General features: G+C 42.6%; 1 protein-coding gene across 1 annotated transcript in view; it reads left to right on the forward strand.

Moving 5' to 3' along the window:
• The first annotated feature begins 1,559 nt into the window (after nucleotides 1–1,559).
• The window catches only part of STX3 (syntaxin 3), a 46,769-nt gene continuing 26,843 nt past the window's right edge, over nucleotides 1,560–21,485 (forward strand). The window contains exon 1 of the mRNA XM_075842115.1: nucleotides 1,560–1,867. Within this exon, the coding sequence (XP_075698230.1) occupies nucleotides 1,838–1,867 (30 nt within the window). The 5' untranslated portion in view covers nucleotides 1,560–1,837. The remainder of the gene's footprint in view (nucleotides 1,868–21,485) is intronic.

Here is a 21,485-nt window from a genome sequence, read left to right on the forward strand (position 1 = left end):
GATCTTTTGGACGGATCACCAATCGATCATTTTAGCTCGGAAGTTGCAAACCTTTATGCAAGTTTTTCACCTTCTAATCTAAGGAGGCCGCTGGCCACAGGGGGAAGAATAATTCTGATAATCCGACAATCTCGCCATAGGAGTGATAATATTTTTGCCTCTGGTGGGTGGGCATCCAATACAAATCCGATGGAAAGAGACTTTTTTTGGACTTGCTTATGTGGGTATTCACCTTTCAGACATAAATGTTTGGTAGGTGAAGGTCCCCACTTGTGCGTGGCTTTCCCCATTCAGCTCTACGGGAGCTAGAGAACTAGTCGAGAAATCTTGCCATGTCCCGTGTCGGCAATGAAACGATACAATGGTTTGAACTTGATGACGTTTTTGATCACGATTACGAAGGAAAATAATGCACATGAAATATTGACTTTGAGGTGTAATGAATTTTCAATTAATGTATCTGGTTGGCGACGCTCGACGTCATGACATGAACGGCTGGACATTGCCGTATCACGACGAGCATAGTCGTGCTGATCACGCGGGCACAGCAAGTGGAGCAAATCAGGTGCGGGGCAATGGCTGTAAGACACAGCCGCAGCCCCGCTCTATTGGCGGAGATCAAAGAAATCTCTGATCTCCGCCGTTAACCCCTCAAAGCTGATGGCGGCATTCAAAGGAAAATGAGAAGGTGGGACCCAACTTTGATCGCATCACAGGAAATACCTGTGATGCGATCGAGGGACATACCTTATATGGACAGACAGCCCAGGGTCCATTAAAGGACCCCAGGGGTGTCTGACCATATTCCAAGTTGTTAGGACACACTTAGGTATCAACTGCTTGTGCACCATCCATATATAAATATGAGCCAGTACATTAAAAGTAAAAAAAAATAAAAAAAATTACCCTATGGGGTTAAAAAAATGTTACATTAATTTAAAAAAGTACCGTTAAAGAAAAACAAATGCGCAATTTTTTACAATAAATAAACTTTATTAAATATAAGTCCCAAAACATCAAATAATAAACCCATATTTGGTATCGTCGCGACCGTAACGACCTGCACAACCCATTTATAGCGTCATCAATGATGATCGGTGTATGCTGTAAAAAAAGAAAAATGAAACTGCAGCGGAACTTTTTTTCTGTATTTTTGCCCAAACAAAAATTAATATAAATTAAACGATAATGTAAATGTATAAAAAAATGGCTCCTACATAAAGTACAACCCATCCCGCAAAAAACAAGATCTCATACAGCTACGTCGAATAAAAAATCAAAAGATATGGGCGCGCAAAGAGGAAAAAAATAAAAATAATTGTCCGTGTCCTCAAAGGGATATTGGAACGTTGGACTGACCAGAGCGAGAGCTTTACACGTATCATATTATTATTTTGTGTTTTTCCTGTATGAGATAGTTACGTGGCTGAATGTGGGCAGTCACACACCTGCTCAGGTAAGAGGTGATGTCATCCCTCCGTCTCTGTACACCATCACCCTCCCTTCCTGCCTCCCTTCCTGGTAGGATTAGGGAGGAGTTGAGCGTATGTGACAGACCGGATCAGTGTGACACAGAGACTGCAAGGGATTTAACTAAACACAGAGCAACCAGATCAGACAACAAGACTGCAAAAAGAGACAGAACAAGAGAGACGGCGACACGTTCGAGAGAAACACAAGCTGATTGTATCTGGTCCTTCCAGAGGTCAAGAAGAATGGGAGTTATAGGGGGACAAAGAGACAGCCTGATCATCTCATGCAAGTTCTGAGCCTGGACAGTTCCTGGATAAAACGAGTCAGAGAGACAGCCAGTGACTAACTAGAGACCTCCGGCACCATGAAGGACCGGCTGGAGCAGCTAAAAGCGGTGAGTCACACATGGACAGGTCCCAGAGGGGGAGTTGATGCTGATGAGTTGGGAACCAGTCGGACTGGTTGAGCTGCTGTGACATACCAGGGTCAGTTCTTTTTAGAACGAGACTACTCCACCAACCATTCAATCTGCTCACAGTCCCAGACTGCAGTCTCAACTGCGATATATAACACCGACATCATTGAAATAATGGTAAAATCGAATATCCAGGTCCAAGATTCAAAACGAAGCGGCACAGCGCTCACCCAACTGCTTCTGCGGCTTCGTTTTAGTGATCGCGGGGATCTCAGTGCTCGGACTCCCACCGATCAAAACTTCTGACATGTCAAAAGTTTTTGAAAAGTTTAGTTACACTTTAATGGTAAGGCCGGGGACAACTTCAGCCATGCAATCTTGGCCACAGAGTACAGGCTTCCCAATTACTCGTCCATCGGAGTGGTACGGGTGCAGCACTGCATCAAGGTCCACTAAATCGGTTGCACTCGCTGATCAATCCCACGGGTCAATCACTCAGTGATTAGTTTTGCAGTTTGGTCCAGGGACCAATTACAAAAGACTAAACAGTGTCCAGTGTTTTTACGTAGAATTTCAATTTTTGTATTCTTCTTGATGTGTCATGTGACTTTGTATTCCACCCGTCACGTCATGTTTTCCTGCGTCTGCTTTGTTTGTTGAACATCACTAGAGCTGCAATAAACATTTCCATGTCGTAGAACAGTCTTGTGGGATTTGCTCAGGAACCGGTTATCATTTTTTCATTTGATTATTCATTATTTACATAGAAATTCTATATTTTGCAGCACGTGAAATTAATTCACTCACATCGGTCAATATGCAGCTTATGTGATGGTGATGGGACTCTTAATGAAGGTTGCGTGTGGCCGTAAGCCATCTTGTTAGTAAGCATGATGGAAGGAATGGAGCCAAAAAACGCTGCTTCTCCTTATTGCCCCGCGATAACTAGTGACCTCGATTAAATTTTTTTGTAAGGGGCGACGGATAAATTATTAAAGGGGTTGTTGGCTTTGGACAATCTTTAACTATTAGAATGGTCCCTTGATAGTAAGTTGATCACAGGATGTCCTGCTCCTGGGATCTCTGGCGATCATCGGTGTGATCTATGAGGGAACCTGTAAAAATCCTCTGCAAAAAGTTTTGATCCTGGCTGATCAGAAATAATTTCTGCTTCGATAGCAATTAAACAAAGGGAGGGGGGCTCCATTTGATATCTATCCATCCGCTTCAGCATCATAATCACCAGGGCTGACCGTTTTACACGGACAGCACCGGGTCTAAGAAAGGGGGAAGAATGCCTATATGGGCATACCTTAGGTATTTCCAACCAGATGCCTGTTAGTTTTTTCCTGAATGCCGGGAAGTTAAAATCCAAGAAGTCAAAAATAACTTGGAGTTTTTGGATCAAGTAGGAAAATTAGAAAGGTCACACGAGGGGCTTCTAGAGTAACATTGGTCATTTTTTAAAAACATTTTGAATGGAAACTGTAGAATGCGAATCCAAAGCCGATCTTCCTCCGTTTTCATGTATGGGAGCACAGCATTAAACATGGCCCGCTGACCTACTAATACATTTAATCTACAAGAGTGGACTGGATAAAGGGGATCTCCGACCACCTCCTGGATCAAAGTGGTCATGTGATGAGAAAAGCCTGATGACCCTGCTGTTCTAGATTAGTTGATTATAAACCTTTATAGCGGGTGACTGTGATTTTTGTAGCAGCTACGAAGTTGTATATATAGAAATTATACGCTTTCATTTTGATACTGAAGCGGCTGTGTTATACTTGTATCTAACCAACCAATTAGGGTCACTGCAGATTTTCCACAATGAATTTAATTGCGGAAAATCGGCAGTGTAATACAGTAGCAGCAGAATGGATGAGATTTGAACAAGTGACCCACGCTACGTAAAAAATCCACCAAGAAACCGTTCTGCAGTTCTTTTTTTTTTAAAATCCGCAGCAGGTCAATTTATGCATCGGAATTGCTGCTTTTCTATTGCGGGTTTTCCACTTTGAATTCAATGGGGAGGTAAAACCCGCAACAAATAGCAGATTTTGCGTCGGAAAAGCTGTGATTCCGCCGCAAAAAGATCTCTCTGCTTCTGCGTCCAGCCCGGCCTCCAGGGATGACGATTCATCCCGCGTGGCTATTGCAGCCAATCACAGGCTGCAGCGGTCACATGGGATGAAACGTCATCCCGGGAGTCTGCTCTGCAGGACGTCAGAGGGACGCGTCGGTTGGTGCAGTTTTTCAGCCGTAATTCTCTGCGGGGACCAGGGTGGATACGCTGTGTACTTTTACTTCCTGTGTGAACATAGTCTTATATATCTCAGATTCTCTCTTGTACTGATGTCTACTTGACTTAAGGCCCTTTTACACGGGCCAATTATCTGGCAAACGATCGTTCATAGGAGGCTCGTTGCCGATTATTGCTCTGTGTTAACAAGGCAGCGATCAGAAGATCAACGAACAAACGAGCGCCGATCAACAAGCTGTCTCGTTGATCGGGGCTCGTTTACATGGCCCAGGACTGGCCGTGTAAGAGGACCTTTACTTTCAACATCTTGCTTACCTGCAGAATATGCCATGTCGTTCTGCATCTCACAGTTATGTAAGACCTAATGCGCATGATTGTGGATTTTTTGTCCACGTGCTATCCACAATTTTGCGGATAGCACACGGATCCGTTCTTGTATATGGCCCCATGCACACAACTGTGATGTTCACGGATCCGTGTGGGGGCCGCGAGTGACTTATTCAGGGGGTTGGGACAAACTGGTGACATCAATTCGAGCCTTCCTTTTTTTTTTTTGCGGGTCCGTGGATACTGATGACACACGGATGCACTACGGAAAGTTTTTTACGGACTAATGGACCGCAAATATAGACAACGGATACGTTGGTTTTGTGGACCGCAAAATCCCCACAGTGGTCTGCATTGGGCCTAACAGTGAGCCAACAAAGGAGGACCGCACCCTATGTAGTCAGTATCAACATACATGTGGGTCCTAATGCTGGAGCTGCCTCCTACTTTGGTTGTGGTTCGGGTACCGTTAACAGGAGGAGTACTGAGGACCTGAACAAGTTTTGGAAAAGACAAGGTATAGGGAAGGCATTCATTGCTTTACTTGATGTAGCTGACCCCATGAAACCCTTGACTCCACGTGGAGCGTTTGCTGCCATAGCCGACTGTGACTGCACAAAGCCGCCTGTATATGTGCAGACAAACATGGGTGTAACTAAAACATACAGTGTCTTTTGTAAATGTTAAATGGAATATTCACTATATAACTTGTTTTGGCCCTGCTCCACTAAAATGACAATCAGGGGCGGAAAATAATGTTTCCCGCTTTTCGGTAGGAGATTTTTAATCTAGGTGTTTTGCGAAGTTGCTTAATTTTTTTTAATGTAGATGCATTAAAGCAATAAAAAAAAAATGACTGCAAAGGTGGACATATTCTTTAAAAATGCTTTCACATCAGACACCTCCGGGTCACTGCTGATTTTGATGCTTTTTCTGGACATGTGAATAGCTATGCATGTCATTTATGGATGGCTCGGGGTCCCTGGAGCAGGAGCTACTTTTACACAGAGCGGCTTTCCGTTATGGCTCATAGAGTGTGGTCCACATAGCTGCCCCCATACAGTATAATTCTCCCTTAGCTGCCCCATACAGTATAAAGCCCCATAGCTGCCCCCATACAGTATAATGTACCCTTGGCTGCCTCCACACAGTATAATGTCCCCTTGACTGCCACCACACAGTATAATACCAAATAGCTGCTCCCATACAATTTAATGTCCCCTTAGCTGCAACCATACAGTATAATTCTCCCATAGCTGCCCCCATACAGTATAACACCTCCTTAGGTGCCCAATACAGTATAATGCCCCATAGCTGCCCCAAACAGTATCATTCCACCTTAGCTGCCCCCATACAGTATAATTCCCCCTTAGCTGCCCCATACAATATAATGTCCCCTTCGCTGCCACCATACAGTATAATGCACCCATAGCTGCCTCCATACAATATAATGTCCCCTTAGATGCCACCATACAGTATAATGCCCCATACAGTATATTTCCACGTTAGCTGCCCCCATACAGTATAATGCCCCATAATATAATGTCCCCTTCGCTTCCACCATACAGTATAATGCCCACATAACTTCCCCCATACAATATAATGTCCCCTTAGCTGCCACCATACAGTATAATGCCCCATAGCTGCCCTATACAGTATAATTCCAGCTTAGCTGCCCCTATACAGTATAATTCACCCTTAGCTGCCCCCATACAATATAATGTGCTCTTCGCTGCCACCATACAGTATAATGCCCCCATAGCTGCCACCATACAGTATAATGCCCCCATAGCTGCCACCATACAGTATAATGCCCCCATACAGTATAATGCCCCCATAGCTGCCACCATACAGTATAATGTCCCCTTAGCTGCCGCCATACAGTATAATACCCCCTTAGCAGGTTCCATCATGCAATATAATGCCCCCTAGTGCCTAATAAAAAAAATAATAATAAAAACTTACCTAGCCCTGTTACCCACGACGAGTGGAGGTGATCCCTTTGTGCCATGAGCGGCTCGGCCCGGACAGGCGCAATGACATCACTGAATCGAGCCTGTCTGTACCAAGCCGCTTAAGGCTCATGGCTGCCTCACACATTGAATGCAGCATTGGATTGAACTGTGTCTGCGTCCTGACGAAATTCTACACAAGTTAGGCCCATATAAAAAGAACCAAAAATTATAGCCTCTATAGTTTTGAATGGTAAAGTTTTTGTAAATCTACCTACTTCACTTTGGAGCCAGTCCCAAAACATTTCTTATTCTGTGACCAATCTGCAGACACAGAAACAAGGTAAAGAGTTCATGCCGCTCCGTTTCAGAGGGTTTTGGATAACTCAAGGAAGGAGCTTAGTTACTGGATTAATGGAGACAGCGCCACCCTCTGTCATTGCTGAAACCGCACTTGTAATTGCACGGCCAATTATTTATTCTACACTCAAGTTTTAGGGATCAAAACTAAAGTTTAAATGTTCGTTTTTTCTGGTGGGTTTTACCATAATATTTTAGCCGGGTATTACAACTGAACCAAAAGTTTGGTATAAAATGGTGAAGAACATTTAGGTGTGATTACAAGACCTAGCTCATTAACATTGTCGAATTTTTCTGTGAGAATAAGCGTAGCTTATGAATAGTAGGGCTATCAAATGAGCAATGGGGTTTATGCTTTTTTTGTCTTGCCTTTTTTTCACAATTGGGAGCTGCCAATGCCAGGAAGCTGCCATAAGCCATGCCATGAACTTGGATAGTCATCTTTAGTAGGTATTGCATTGCAGATACGAGTAGATAACCAGAAACCGGTCAAGTAGAGTGGTAGGGTCTCTCATTCACACAGTACTGTATATTCGCGACCCACTGGTACCTCACTAGATGCTGTTGCATACTACAGCTTGACCCTTTGGACAAATGTCCATGTTATATATATATATATATATATATATATATATATATATATATATATATATATATATATATATATATATAAATCACTACTCATCACACACCAGAGTGTGGTGGGGATTTAGAAACCTGTGTAAAAGAGAAACTCTCTTTGTTGCTGACAGCATAAAGAAGGTCCATAAAGACATGGTTGGGGAAGAACTTGACTGGCCGCACAGAGTCCTGACCAAAAACTGCATCCAACACCTTCGGGGTGAACTAGAAAGGAGATTGTGATCCAGGACCTCTCCTCAAACATCAGTGTCTAGTCTCACAAATACTCTTCTGCATGAATGGCCAAAAATTCTCACCGACTCCCCAATCTTGTAGAAAGCATTTAGAAGAGCGGAGGGTATTATAGCTGCAAAGGGAGAACCAACTTCATATTAATGTCTATGGATTTAGAATGAGGTGTCATAAAAGCTCCTGTAGGTGTATTGTGTAGGTGTAATGTGTAGATGTAATGTGTAGGTGTCTCAATACTATAAATATCTCAACTTCTGTCAGAACTGGACATAGTACAAACAGTGGACTTACCATGATCATCATCAAAAACAGTCTATTTAGATCTTGAAGGAACACCTTGATACTCGGCAAACAGTTCTTTCCTGGATTACAATGGTTATAAAGGGTTTATTTATCATCTTTTATGTCATCCCGTCCTGTTCTGTTTGGTGCCAATACAAGTCTGTGAGAAAATGGAAACGGGTTAAATCAGACTTATTCCCATAACCTACAGGACCTGACCACACAAGTAAGAACTCAAATCTAACTTACTTGCTATAGGACTGAACCTTAAGCCTGTCAGAATTTACACCACACAGGTCAATATAGTATATTTGATGACCTATTAGATATATAGGCATATTTCTGTAATGAAGAATATTACAGGTACTGGAACTGTGCGGACATATGATTAAAGGGGTGGTCCGCTTTGAGCAATTCCTACTTGTTAGAAGGGTCCCTGGACAAATAACAGATAGCAAAGTGCCTGCTGTCCACCTCAGCGATCAGCTGTAATCTTTTGGGAAACCTGGCAGTCCGAGTTAAATTTCCCTGCAGCTCCTCCACAGGAGAAATTAAGCATTACACCATGTCCAGTCAAATCAATTGGTTGTCTGGGAATTGCAAGACAGGACAGGTCCTCCAGAACGAGAGACACTCTTTCTAACTCTCTGGCCAAGAGGTGACGATCCTGAACAGAGTACCCCAATTTATTAACTCAAAAATACCTAAAAGGGCAAATAAAAATAGGCTATTTCAACTGGATAACCATTTTAAGATTCCCATATATTAGAGAATATCTCCATAACTAGGAAATCAAGTATTGGGCTGGGGCTACATGGAGACTTTTTGTAGCGTGACTTTCCAATTTTAACTATCGAGTGACAGGTGCAGTTCACGGAAGGGTGTGGAGTTTCATGACATTAAGTACACCCGTGGCCTGCAGCTGCAAATTTAAAAAGTGGCGCAACAAAGTCTCCATGTAGCCCCATCATTAAAATGAATTAAATCTGGAAAGGAACCTCTTTGTCCCATAATGATCACCCTAAGGCCCTAAGACCTATTGAGACCCACTTAGGTTACCTGGTAGGATAGGCTGCTATGAACATGATATGATGACCATTAAAACTTTCCCAACACTTGTCAGGGAAAGGTCAAACACGTATAAATATGAACAATTCCCATGGAAATTTTAGATGACCGCGGAAAATTGCATTGAAAAATTGTTTTCTAGGGTGTGGTCCTCTCAATGAAGATGGCTAACGTACATAGGTTATCATGGAACTGGAAATCTGGCACAGAAAATCTGGTCTAGTTAAAAAGGTGGTTTTTAAGGGAGGTATAATTTCTTTGGATAGCCCAACATGTATCGTTTACCACTAATGATGTAAGGCCCTTTTACAAAGGCCAATGATCAGGAAAACGAGCGTCTATATGATCGCTCGTTCCCGATCATTGCCCTGTAAACAGCAAACGCTCCTTCAACGGTTGATCGTATTGTTTATACAGCACTAAATAGTATCGTTGTCGGAAGCATATCTCCCGGTGTAAACAGGGAGATGTCCTCCCGACATGATGAAAATGTATGGGGACAAGTGATCATAGTAACGATCGCTCGTCTCCATACATAATCAGTCATTGCTCCTTGTGAAAGGAGCAAACGAGAGCCGATCAACCAGCTGTCTCGTTGATCACTGCTCGTTTTCACAACCCATATTGGCCGGTTAAAAGGACCTTAGGGGTTCCAACACATGGGGCAGGTTTCTATCAGTCGAAATCAATAATTTTAGTGACCTGTGATGGCCATGGATGCAATGATTATTGATCCAAAAAGGTTTACATCATCAACGATGATCATTTTCAAGGTCATAATTGGTGTACGTTGCAATTGTAGAGTTTAATGAAAAAATCCCATACACTAAAAACAAGTGTCAAATACGTACAGAAAAGTTTTAAAAAACAAAAATGTTCTGCCTAGTATAAGCCATTTACAATTACAGGTCCTTAAAGGGGATGTCTATTTTGGACACTCCTTTTTTGGTTAAAAGATTCTCCCAACGACAAGTTGATCACATGATCTGCCATTGTTGGAACCCCCAAAGATCAGATGTAATCTGTGGGGGATCCTGTCAGCAAGGATTTAATTTCTCCACAATACCACCCCAGGAGAAATTAAGACATGACAGTTCTCATGTTAAATAAATGGGCGGTCCATGTTGTGCATGGACGTGTCGGGTCCTCCAGAGTGGGAGACGCTCTTTGCAGCCACTCTCTCCTCTGGCTAAATGATGAGTGTCCTATACTCACCTATATCAATTCCTTGTTGGTCCATGGTCCCCCTCTGGTCTGAACTCTGATGTATCGTACTTACTGAGATCAGAGCTGCGGACAATAATTCGCTAAATTGGTGATTTGCCGGTATGGTGTGTCATGGCTTATACAAATATAAACACAGACCGGCGGCGATGCAGTGACAGGAGGAATTAAAGGCGTGTAATTTTCCCAATTATGTGATATGCAGGTGAAAGTTTATTTTTTATAAAGCCCAGATTACCTCTTTAAGTTACAATCTAATACATGAATGGTAACCTCAGGATATCCTTTTTGACATAGTACCCCCCTTAATAGAAGGCCCTCAAGTTAACTTAATATTTCCTTTCCATCCCCTATTCAAATTTATCGAAATATCAGAGATCTTGGGAGTTTAAAACAAGATGATGACTTTCAGCTTTGCCTAAAATCATCATCAGGTTTTCCAGTCCTGAAAAATGTATGACCTATCCCTCAGGATAGGCCATCAATACATGATCGGTGGGGGTCCGACTACCGGCACCCCCACCAATCAGCTTCCCTTTCATTTCAACCTGCTCGTACAATCATAGCCGTGTATTCTGTCCAGTCTAGATAGTTTTTGCCATTTTGCGGTGTGCTGCGAACCCCAAACATTTCAGTTTTTGCCAATTTTTTAACTTTTTGGAAATTCGGACTGGTTTAGGTATCCGTAGAATTTATTCGCTCTCTACAGATGACTAGTAGACTACTTCCACTTGTAAACGTCAATCTTCATAAACAATGGTGCTTCAGAATTGGAACACAAAGTCTTACGTTTGGATAATATCTGGGGTGGACTAGACCACCACTGCTCTAACTAAAATATGCGCTCTGAGCAGTTGCCTCTCTCCTTTTGCCACAAGGAAACGGGAAACATTGAGTTGTAGCCTAGGTGGCCCACCTACCCTAGAAGAAGGTTGATGGGGCAACCCTCCGGTAAAACATAATGGCCATGAATTTCAAGACCATGGAAATTGTATTTAACCCCTTGCAGACCACCAATACGCCTTTACACGGGGGTCACTAAGGGGCCTTAGGCCTCATGCACACTTCCGTTGGCCGTCGTACGGCCGTTAATGACGGATCCGTGAAACACGGACTGCACACGGATGGCTTCTGTGTGCAGTCCGTTGTTTCACGGACCAAATCAATGAAAAGGCCGAGACTGTTCCGTCAAAAACAGGCAGGAGAAGGACCAGTTCTATTTTTGACAGAACGGCCGCACGGTTCTGTTAAAACAAGAGAAGTGTGCATGACCCCATTGAAATGAATGTGCCAGGGTGCTATCAGTTAAAAAAATGGATAGCACCCTGAAGAAAAAAACTGAAGTGGGCATGAGGCCTTAGGCTAGGCCTCCATCTTTTCATGGCGGCTTAGTCTAAGTCCTGCATGGGTGTTCCGTGCAGGCTGGAGCGAGTGCTTAGCTGTCTGATTATAGCCGGCCTCCTGCTCCATTCGGTAGCGATCGAAGTTTACTTAGATCGCGGCCGTTTAAAGCCTTAAATGCTGCTGTCAGTAACGACGGCAACATTTAAGATGTTTACAGATATACACTAAGTATACGGAAGAATTATATTTGCGATCTAAAGATCACACCGTAAGGTCCGCAAAAGTAATTAATGTTAAATAAAAATTACAGTAAAAAAGAAATAAAAGTATTCATATATGGTATCGCTGCGACCATAACGACCCCCAAAAATAAAGTTAACATGTCATTTAAACCGCAGGGTGAACACCGTAAAAAAAAACCAGCAAAAAAAAATAATTCAAAAATTGCTGTTTTTCCATTGTCCTAGTCATAATAGTCATAATAAAAGTTAATCAATAAGTCTCATGTACCCCAAAAAAGTACCAATGAAAAATACACCTCGTCCCGCAAAAAACAAGCCCTCATATCACTACATTGACGGAAAAATAAAAAAGCTATAGCTCTTGGAAAGCGACGATGCAAAAACAAATAATTTTAGTTCAAAATAGTTTTTATTGGGCATAAGTCGTAAAACATAAAAAACTCTACACATATGGTATCGCCGTAACCGTACCGACCCATAGAATAAAGGTAATGTGTAATTAACGCCGCACGGTGAACGGCGTGAATTTAAAACGCATAAAATGGTGGAATTTCAGTTCAGCCGCTTCGTTTCTGTTCGGCTTTTTCTGGAAAGCCAATGTATCGGAGTACGGGCTGGTAGACTTTCCGAGGGTCAGATCTCTCATATTGTTGTATCACATGTTCTTAGGCCTTCCAGAAAACGTTGAGTCGGACAGCACGAAAGTGTCTTCTTATAGTCAAACATCAAAGCACTTGTGTATTGGATACTAGAGGAACCTTGTGATCGGTATAATGGAGGACCTCTGACTTTCCATTGATTTCTGCTGTTTGATCGTTGATGACTGATAAGTAGACCTGCCTATTAAACGCATGAACGAGAAACTTGTGAGCTCATACGGGGCTGATTGTGTGAGCTTATTCGCCTGTTCTGCATACCTAGGGACTGCTATTTACTGAACTTATCGACTATTTACATAGAAGCAGGACTGCAGCTGGGACATGTGCGCAGATGAGCCACACTGGTCAGATACTCAGCACAAATAGTTTATTTTAACAAAAAAAAATGTAAAAACATTAAAAAAAATCTCAGCAATTTAAGGTTGGGATAACTCATTCTCAAAAGCACATCGGTTTGTGAACTTGAAAATGTCTTCTCTGATGTCACGCAATCCATTAAACAGCTTTCTACCTCTAAAGACTTCAACAGAAGGGTCCAGAACTGTGGATGAAGTATTTCTGGTCTTCACTGTGTTAAGATCTGTGGTCATGGGTTGGGTTCCTCAACAATCTCAGGAGAACCCCTCAAGAAGTACTATCACATGTCACGATTTGGGGGTATGTGGACCCACTGGGCCATACCGCCATAGCGGGATAGCAGCTGGCCACACAGTGTACCAAGTAAAGTCTATAGTTCGAGTAAGGGTACCTGTGGTAGTTCAGACAGTAGCGATGGTTAGGCTCGGATGGGACCTTGGCAGCAGATACCAGGCATGGTGTAATACAGCAGACGTGATCGGTGGCACAACACGACTCCAACTCTCTAAGGCACAGGAACAAGGTAGCACGGGATAGAGGTAGCAGGGACGGGAACACTGGGAACTGGAAAACACTAAGGGACCATTTGCAAGACGGGTAAACACAACAACGCTCAGGAACTGAAGGAAGGGGCAGGGCCCTTTTTATAGTCCAGGGTGAGTATGGGCTAATTTACTGATTTTATTAATGTGCGGGACACAGCAGAACGAAGCGGAAGTGAGTGCTGGCGTCTCCTGAGGAGATGCGGGCCAGCGCTCACAGATCCATGGCTGAGTCCGTCGGGGGGGGGGGGATGTTAAATAATCCTGATGGTCCGCGGCCATGGGCGTTACATCACACATGCTTTAATGTTCTTGCAAGGTTCCTAGTTCCTCCATTAAAAAACGTTTTGGACTTTTTTGATCAGCTGATGGACTTTGCTTTTTGATCTGGAGGTGTTTTTTTTTTTAACTTTGCCTGGTACTCTATTTGATTGTATTTTGTTCAGGCCATTAATATCTGGATCCTGTTTGTCATTCATTTGCACTTTGTATTACCTGATCATTGCTTAGTTTTTGTTTCGATCGTTAATTTCACAAAGCAGGATCGGGTAGGTCTAAATGGGTCAGCTGTAGGAATAGAACTAGAGCCGATGGATGAAGCAGGGTATACCCATCTGCGGAACAGCAGAGCTAAGAGGCTTGAGAGCTGCCCGGAACTGGAGTATCTGTCTAGTAAGGTCAGGGTGGAGCAGGAAGGAGAAGTCCTCACAAGTTCTGGGGGAAACAAAAGGATAGGACATAAGAATTTGACTAGCTCCCCCGACATACTGATCCTGGTTTCCCCCGAAATCTGCTGATGGTGGATTCTGGAAAATCCCTATACACATTAAAACTGTCAGGAACATTTTTTAGGTTAAAATAATTTTAATTTTAGCCTCGATGTCCCTCACCGCTAATGTCTTGGTTTAGACAATTTTGGACGATCTATACTCAAAAATGAAGAACACTTGCACATATAGGGTTATACTTTGACCCCTTAATGACCAGCCTATTTTAAAGCCTTAACCCCTTAATGACCAGCCTATTTTAAAGCCTTAATGACCAAGCAATTTTTTGTGTTTTTCCATCGTCACATTCAAATAGATATGATTTTTTTTATTTTTCCGTCGATACAGCTGTATGAGGACTTCTTTTTTACAGGACACGTTTTTTGTTTTTAATGGCACTACTTTGGGGTACATAGAATTTTTTGATTAACTTTTGATAACTTTTTTTGCGTGAGTAATGGAAAAAAACCCTGAAATTTCACCATATTTTTGGGTCTTAAATTTACACTGTGGTATAAATAACAGAATAACTTTATTCTGCGTGTTGTTACGATTACGGCTATACCAAATTTATATAGTTTTACTACTTTTACAAGGAAAAAAAACCTTAATGATAAAATTTGTTTTGTGTCGCCGCATTCTGAGAGCCAGAACTTTTTTATTTTTCCGGTGATTGAGCCGTGTGAGGACTTATTTTTTGCAGTACCATTTTGGGATACATGAGATGATGTTTTTTTTAACACTTTTTATTTCATTTTTTTGTGGGTGACCAAAAAAAGGCGATTCTGGAATTCATTTTTTTTTTTACGCCGTTAACTGTGCGTAAAGTTATATTGTAATAGTACAATAATACCAAAGCGGCGATACCAGTTATGCTAATTTTTTTTACATTGGTTTTGGGGAAAATAGAAAAAAAGGGGTTTTATGAACTTTTAATATTTTTATTTCTTTAATATATGAAAAACGTGTTCAAATATTTAACTGTTTTTAACTATTCGCCCTATGGGACTTGAACCAGTGATCGCTTACATGATATAATGCATTACTAATGTAATGGAGTATATCGTGATTCCATGAGGGTGCCCCCCTCATTCTAATGGCTTAGAAGTTCTGGTTGCTATTGACCGTGGCATCGAAGGGGTTAGATGAATGGGATACTGCTCATTACAAGGAAGCGTCGGCTGTCGTTCTATGGAGCGGCCTTAGCCTGTGAGCCCACTCCTTACAACCCAACCCGACGGATGCCGGGATAGGGCTAAAGGGGTTGTCCAGGACATGTAACACAAGGGCTGCCTCTAGTAAAGCCTCGTCCCATTTTTTTAAAAAGTGGTGAAAAGCAAAAAGTTGCTAATTTTTTTTTTTTTTTTGGAAAAGTCGCTAATAGCAATTTTTCTACGCCAGAACACGGCCATAAAGTGTTTAATAAGTTCCCGCTTTAAGTCTATGTATTAAGATGTCACGGTCAACGATGTCAAATTCTGCTGAAAGATCTAAGGGCATTAGGATGTGTGTACGACTGTCTTTTACTATGAGCATGTGTGTCCCACTACTAAAATCCCCGGTGATCAGCTTTAATCTGCAAGAGAACCTGGCAGCAAGTGTTCAATTCCTCTGCACTGCTCCAAGAGGGGAAATGAAGCATAACTTGGTCACCAATGAAATTAAAGGGCTGTCTATGTAATGGGTCCTCCAGAGTCAGTGACACTCTTTGTAGACACTGTTGGCTCTGGCTAATTAACGAAGGCAGCAATTTAGTCAGTCCCCTTAATTTATTAAAAATTTCCTAACAGGGTATTTGAAAATAGTTTTTATTTATATTTTTGTTTTGTTTTTTCCCATAAGAAAATGTGAAAATTAGGAATTGGGGGGGGGGGGGGGGATTATCAGATTTTAACTCACAACCTTAAGGGACCAGAGAGTTCACAGGGAAATGTTTTTCTAACATCAAGAGTGGATCATTAAATCTATTCGACAATTTTCACAGTGCTTGGAGTCATTTCGCAGTCCATCACCCCGTCACTATAATAGATTCCTTTATCCTAGCTGACAAAGATCCAGATTATTTGCCAGAAAAAAAACTTTAAGAATTTTTTCAATAATATCAGCTTTTTATATTTCACCCACCAGGTGTGGCAATGTTAGTATAAAGCGTCGCCACCTGGTAACCCAACGCTGCCACATTGTTAACGTAGATAATTGGCTCCAGGGACAAGATGTAGGTTTTATATTTTTGAATTGTATTATTTTTAGAAGTTAGGAAGACAAACTAAAAATGTGTGGATGTATTCTCAATATCCACCTGTGTATACTGCCTAAGAGTCCTATACAAGGAAAGTCAACATCCCCCACCAAGCTGTCCTGATATTCATGGTGCTGAGTGGTCCCAGGAAAATGAGCTCCTCCTTCAGAAGATACATTCTCATCTCCATCCACGCGTTGGAGTAGTCGATGGAACTTTCCAGAGGAAGCATTATGTACATCTTGAGTTTCTATGGTTCTAGGAGGGGCCCATGAGGTATCTTCTGATAGGACGACCCTTTCTGGGCATTTGTACAGATAATCTCTTGACCATTTCAGATTTGTTCCAAACTGTACTAATCCTGCATGAAGATTTAGAAGACGTGTAGCGCGTAAATGATAGTACCCAAAAAATTAATCCGGGGGTAACTCAAAATCACAGGGCTTCGAAGAAAGAGGGGCCTGCCCGATACCCTAAACTCTGTTCTTATCCTCTCGATGATCCCTCTTTGGATCCAGAATTTCAGAACCTGGGTATTTAGATTTGGTAGAGTGAGAAGAAAATTTTATAATGTGCAGTTTTTCAAAAAATCTAAAAATATTACTTGACGTACTTCTGTGTTTTTGAAGCTCATAGAAATTTCCCGGTCTGTCGGATGCATTGCCTGAATTTGTCTGGAGATCTGACCCTCCCCCACCAAACAGTAAAAACCTTAATAACGTGTTATAGGTATTAGGGAGATTATCCACTGACCATCTGGCCCACAGCAGAGGCTTCCAGTGAATTGCAACTTGTAAGGCCGGACGCAGAGAGGAACCGGCCTCTAGTTAGAGCAACACTAAACCTATGAGACTGTCAGAAGCTGTCAGGATGATGAAGAGATTTACCCCGATCACGAGACACCAGCTATGAGTCATGAAACGATTGACTGCAAGAGGACTGTAAACATCCCAGGAATGAGAGGACTACACATCGAAAGTGACAGAGCACAAGGGTTAAAAAAGATCAATCGTGAATCCCCCAATTATTAGTCACACCCTGTACCCATACTGTGTGCGGATGTACTGTGTGCTGATACACTGTATGCTGATACACTGTGTGCTGATACACTGTGTGCGGATATACTGTGTGCTGATATACTGTGTGCGGATATACTGTGTGCAGATATACTGTGTGCGGATATACTGTGCGCTGATATACTGTGTGCTGATATACTGTGTGTATACTGTGTGCGGATATACTGTGTGCGGATATACTGTGTGCTGATACACTGTGTGCTGATATACTGTGTGTATACTGTTTGCGGATATACTGTGTGCGGATATACTGTGTGCTGATACACTGTGTGCTGATATACTGTGTGTATACTGTATGCGGATATACTGTGTGCTGATATACTGTGTGCTGGTATACTGTGTGCATACTGTGTGCTGATATACTGTGTGCTGATATATACTGTGTGCTGATATACTGTGTGCTGATTGATATATACTGTGTGCTGATATACTGTGTGCTGATATACTGTGTGCTGATATACTGTGTGAGGATCTACTGTGTGTATACTGTGTGCTGATATACTGTGTGCTGATATACTGTGTGCTGATATACTGTGTGCTGATTGATATATACTGTGTGCTGATATACTGTGTGCTGATATACTGTGTGATGATATACTGTGTGAGGATCTACTGTGTGTATACTGTGTGCTGATATACTGTGTGCGGATGTACTGTGTGCTGATATACTGTGTGCGGATGTACTGTGTGCTGATATACTGTGTGCTGATGTACTGTGTGCGGATATACTGTGTGCGGATATACTGTGTGCTGATGTACTGTGTGCTGATGTACTGTGTGCTGATGTACTGTGTGCTGATGTACTGTGTGCGGATGTACTGTGTGCTGATACACTGTGTGCGGAAATACTGTTTGCGGATATACTGTGTGCGGATGTACTGTGCGCTGATGTACTGTGTACTGATATACTGTGTGCTGATATACTGTGTGCGGATACACTGTGTGTATACTGTATGCAGATATACTGTGTGCTGATGTACTGTGTGCGGATATACTGTGTGCTGATATACTGTGTGCTGATATACTGTGTGTGGATGTACTGTGTGTGGATGTACTGTGTGCTGATGTACTGTGTGCTGATATACTATGTGCTGATATACTGTGTGCGGATGTACTGTGTGCTGATACACTGTGTGCGGATATACTGTGTGTATACTGTATGCAGATATACTGTGTGCTGATGTACTGTGTGTGGATATACTGTGTGCGGATATACTGTGTGCGGATATACTGTGTGCTGATATACTGTGTGCGGATGTACTGTGTGCAGATGTACTGTGTACTGATATACTGTGTGCTGATATACTGTGTGTATACTGTGTGCGGATATACTATGTGCTGATATACTGTATGCTGATATACTGTGTGCGGATATACTGTGTACTGATATACTGTGTGCTGATATACTGTGTGTATACTGTGTGCGGATATACTATGTGCTGATATACTGTATGCTGATATACTGTGTGCTGATGTACTGTGTGCTGATGTACTGTGTGCTGATGTACTGTGTGCTGATGTACTGTGTGCTGATGTACTGTGTGCTGATATACTATGTGCTGATGTACTGTGTGCAGATATACTATGTGTGCTGATGTACTGTGTTCAGATATACTATGTGTATACTGTGTGCTGATGTACAGTGTACGGATATACTGTGTGCGGATATACTGTGTGCTGATATACTGTGTGTGGATGTAATGTGTGCTGATATACTGTGTGCGGATATACTGTGTGCGGATATACTGCGTGCTGATATACTGTGTGCTGATATACTGTGTGCTGATATACTGTGTGCTGATATACTGTGTGTATACTGTGTGCGGATATACTGTGTGCTGATATACTGTGCGCTGATATACTGTGTGTATACTGTATGCAGATATACTGTGTGCTGATGTACTGTGTGCGGATATACTGTGTGCTGATATACTGTGTGCTGATATACTGTGTGCTGATATACTGTGTGTGGATGTACTGTGTGTGGATGTACTGTGTGCTGATATACTGTGCGCTGATATACTGTGTGCTGATATACTGTGTGCGGATGTACTGTGTGCTGATACACTGTGTGCGGATATACTGTGTGTATACTGTATGCAGATATACTGTGTGCTTATGTACTGTGTGTGGATATACTGTGTGCGGATATACTGTGTGCGGATATACTGTGTGCTGATATACTGTGTGCGGATGTACTGTGTGCGGATATACTGTGTGCGGATATACTGTGTGCGGATATACTGTGTGTATATTGTGTGCTGATGTACTGTGTGCTGATGTACTGTGTGCTGATGTACTGTGTGCGGATGTACTGTGTGCTGACGTACTGTGTGCTGACGTACTGTGTGCTGACGTACTGTGTGCTGATATACTATGTGCTGATATACTGTGTGCGGATATACTGTGTGCTGATATACTGTGTGCGGATGTACTGTATGCTGATGTACTGTGTGCGGATGTACTGTGTGCTGATGTACTGTGTGCTGATGTACTGTGTGCGGATGTACTGTGTGCGGATGTACTGTGTGCGGATGTACTGTGTGCGGATGTACTGTGTGCGGATGTACTGTGTGCGGATGTACTGTGTGCTGATGTACTGTGTGCTGATGTACTGTGTGCGGATGTACTGTGTGCTGATGTACTGTGTGCGGATGTACTGTGTGCGGATGTACTGTGTGCGGATGTACTGTGTGCGGATGTACTGTGTGCGGATATACTGTGTGCTGATGTACTGTGTGCGGATCTACTGTGTGCTGATGTACTGTGTTCTGATGTACTGTGTGCTGATATACTGTGTGCTGATATACTGTGTGCTCATATACTGTGTGCTGATATACTGTGTGCGGATATACTGTGTGCGGATATACTGTGTGCTGATATACTGTGTGCGGATATACTGTGTGCTGATGTACTGTGTGCTGATGTACTGTGTGCGGATATACTGTGTGCTGATACACTGTGTGCGGAAATACTGTGTGCGGATGTACTGTGCGCTGATGTACTGTGTACTGATATACTGTGTGCTGATATACTGTGTGCGGATACACTGTGTGCGGATATACTGTGTGTATACTGTATGCAGATATACTGTGTGCGGATATACCGTGTGCTGATATACTGTGTGCTGATATACTGTGTGTGGATGTACTGTGTGCTGATATACTGTGTGCTGATATACTGTGTGCTGATATACTGTGTGCGGATGTACTGTGTGCTGATACACTGTGTGCGGATATACTGTGTGTATACTGTATGCAGATATACTGTGTGCTGATGTACTGTGTGTGGATATACTGTGTGCGGATATACTGTGTGCGGATATACTGTGTGCTGATGTTCTGTGTTCAGATATACTATGTGTATACTGTGTGCTGATGTACAGTGTACGGATATACTGTGTGCGGATATACTGTGTGCGGATGTACTGTGTGCGGATATACTGTGTGCGGATATACTGTGTGTATATTGTGTGCTGATGTACTGTGTGCTGATGTACTGTGTGCTGATGTACTGTGTGCGGATGTACTGTGTGCGGATGTACTGTGTGCGGATGTACTGTGTGCTGATGTACTGTGTGCTGATGTACTGTGTGCTGATGTACTGTGTGCTGATATACTATGTGCTGATATACTGTGTGCGGATATACTGTGTGCTGATATACTGTGTGCGGTTGTACTGTATAAGCTGATGTACTGTGTGCGGATGTACTGTGTGCGGATGTACTGTGTGCTGATGTACTGTGTGCTGATATACTGTGTGCTGATATACTGTGTGTATACTGTATGCAGATATACTGTGTGCGGATGTACTGTGTGCTGATGTACTGTGTGCGGATGTACTGTGTGCGGATGTACTGTGTGCTGATGTACTGTGTGCTGATGTACTGTGTGCTGATGTACTGTGTGCGGATGTACTGTGTGCGGATGTACTGTGTGCTGATGTACTGTGTGCTGATGTACTGTGTGCGGATGTACTGTGTGCGGATGTACTGTGTGCGGATGTACTGTGTGCGGATGTAC

Source organism: Rhinoderma darwinii, chromosome 11 (genome assembly GCF_050947455.1).
Source record: "Rhinoderma darwinii isolate aRhiDar2 chromosome 11, aRhiDar2.hap1, whole genome shotgun sequence".
NCBI lineage: Eukaryota > Metazoa > Chordata > Amphibia > Anura > Rhinodermatidae > Rhinoderma > Rhinoderma darwinii.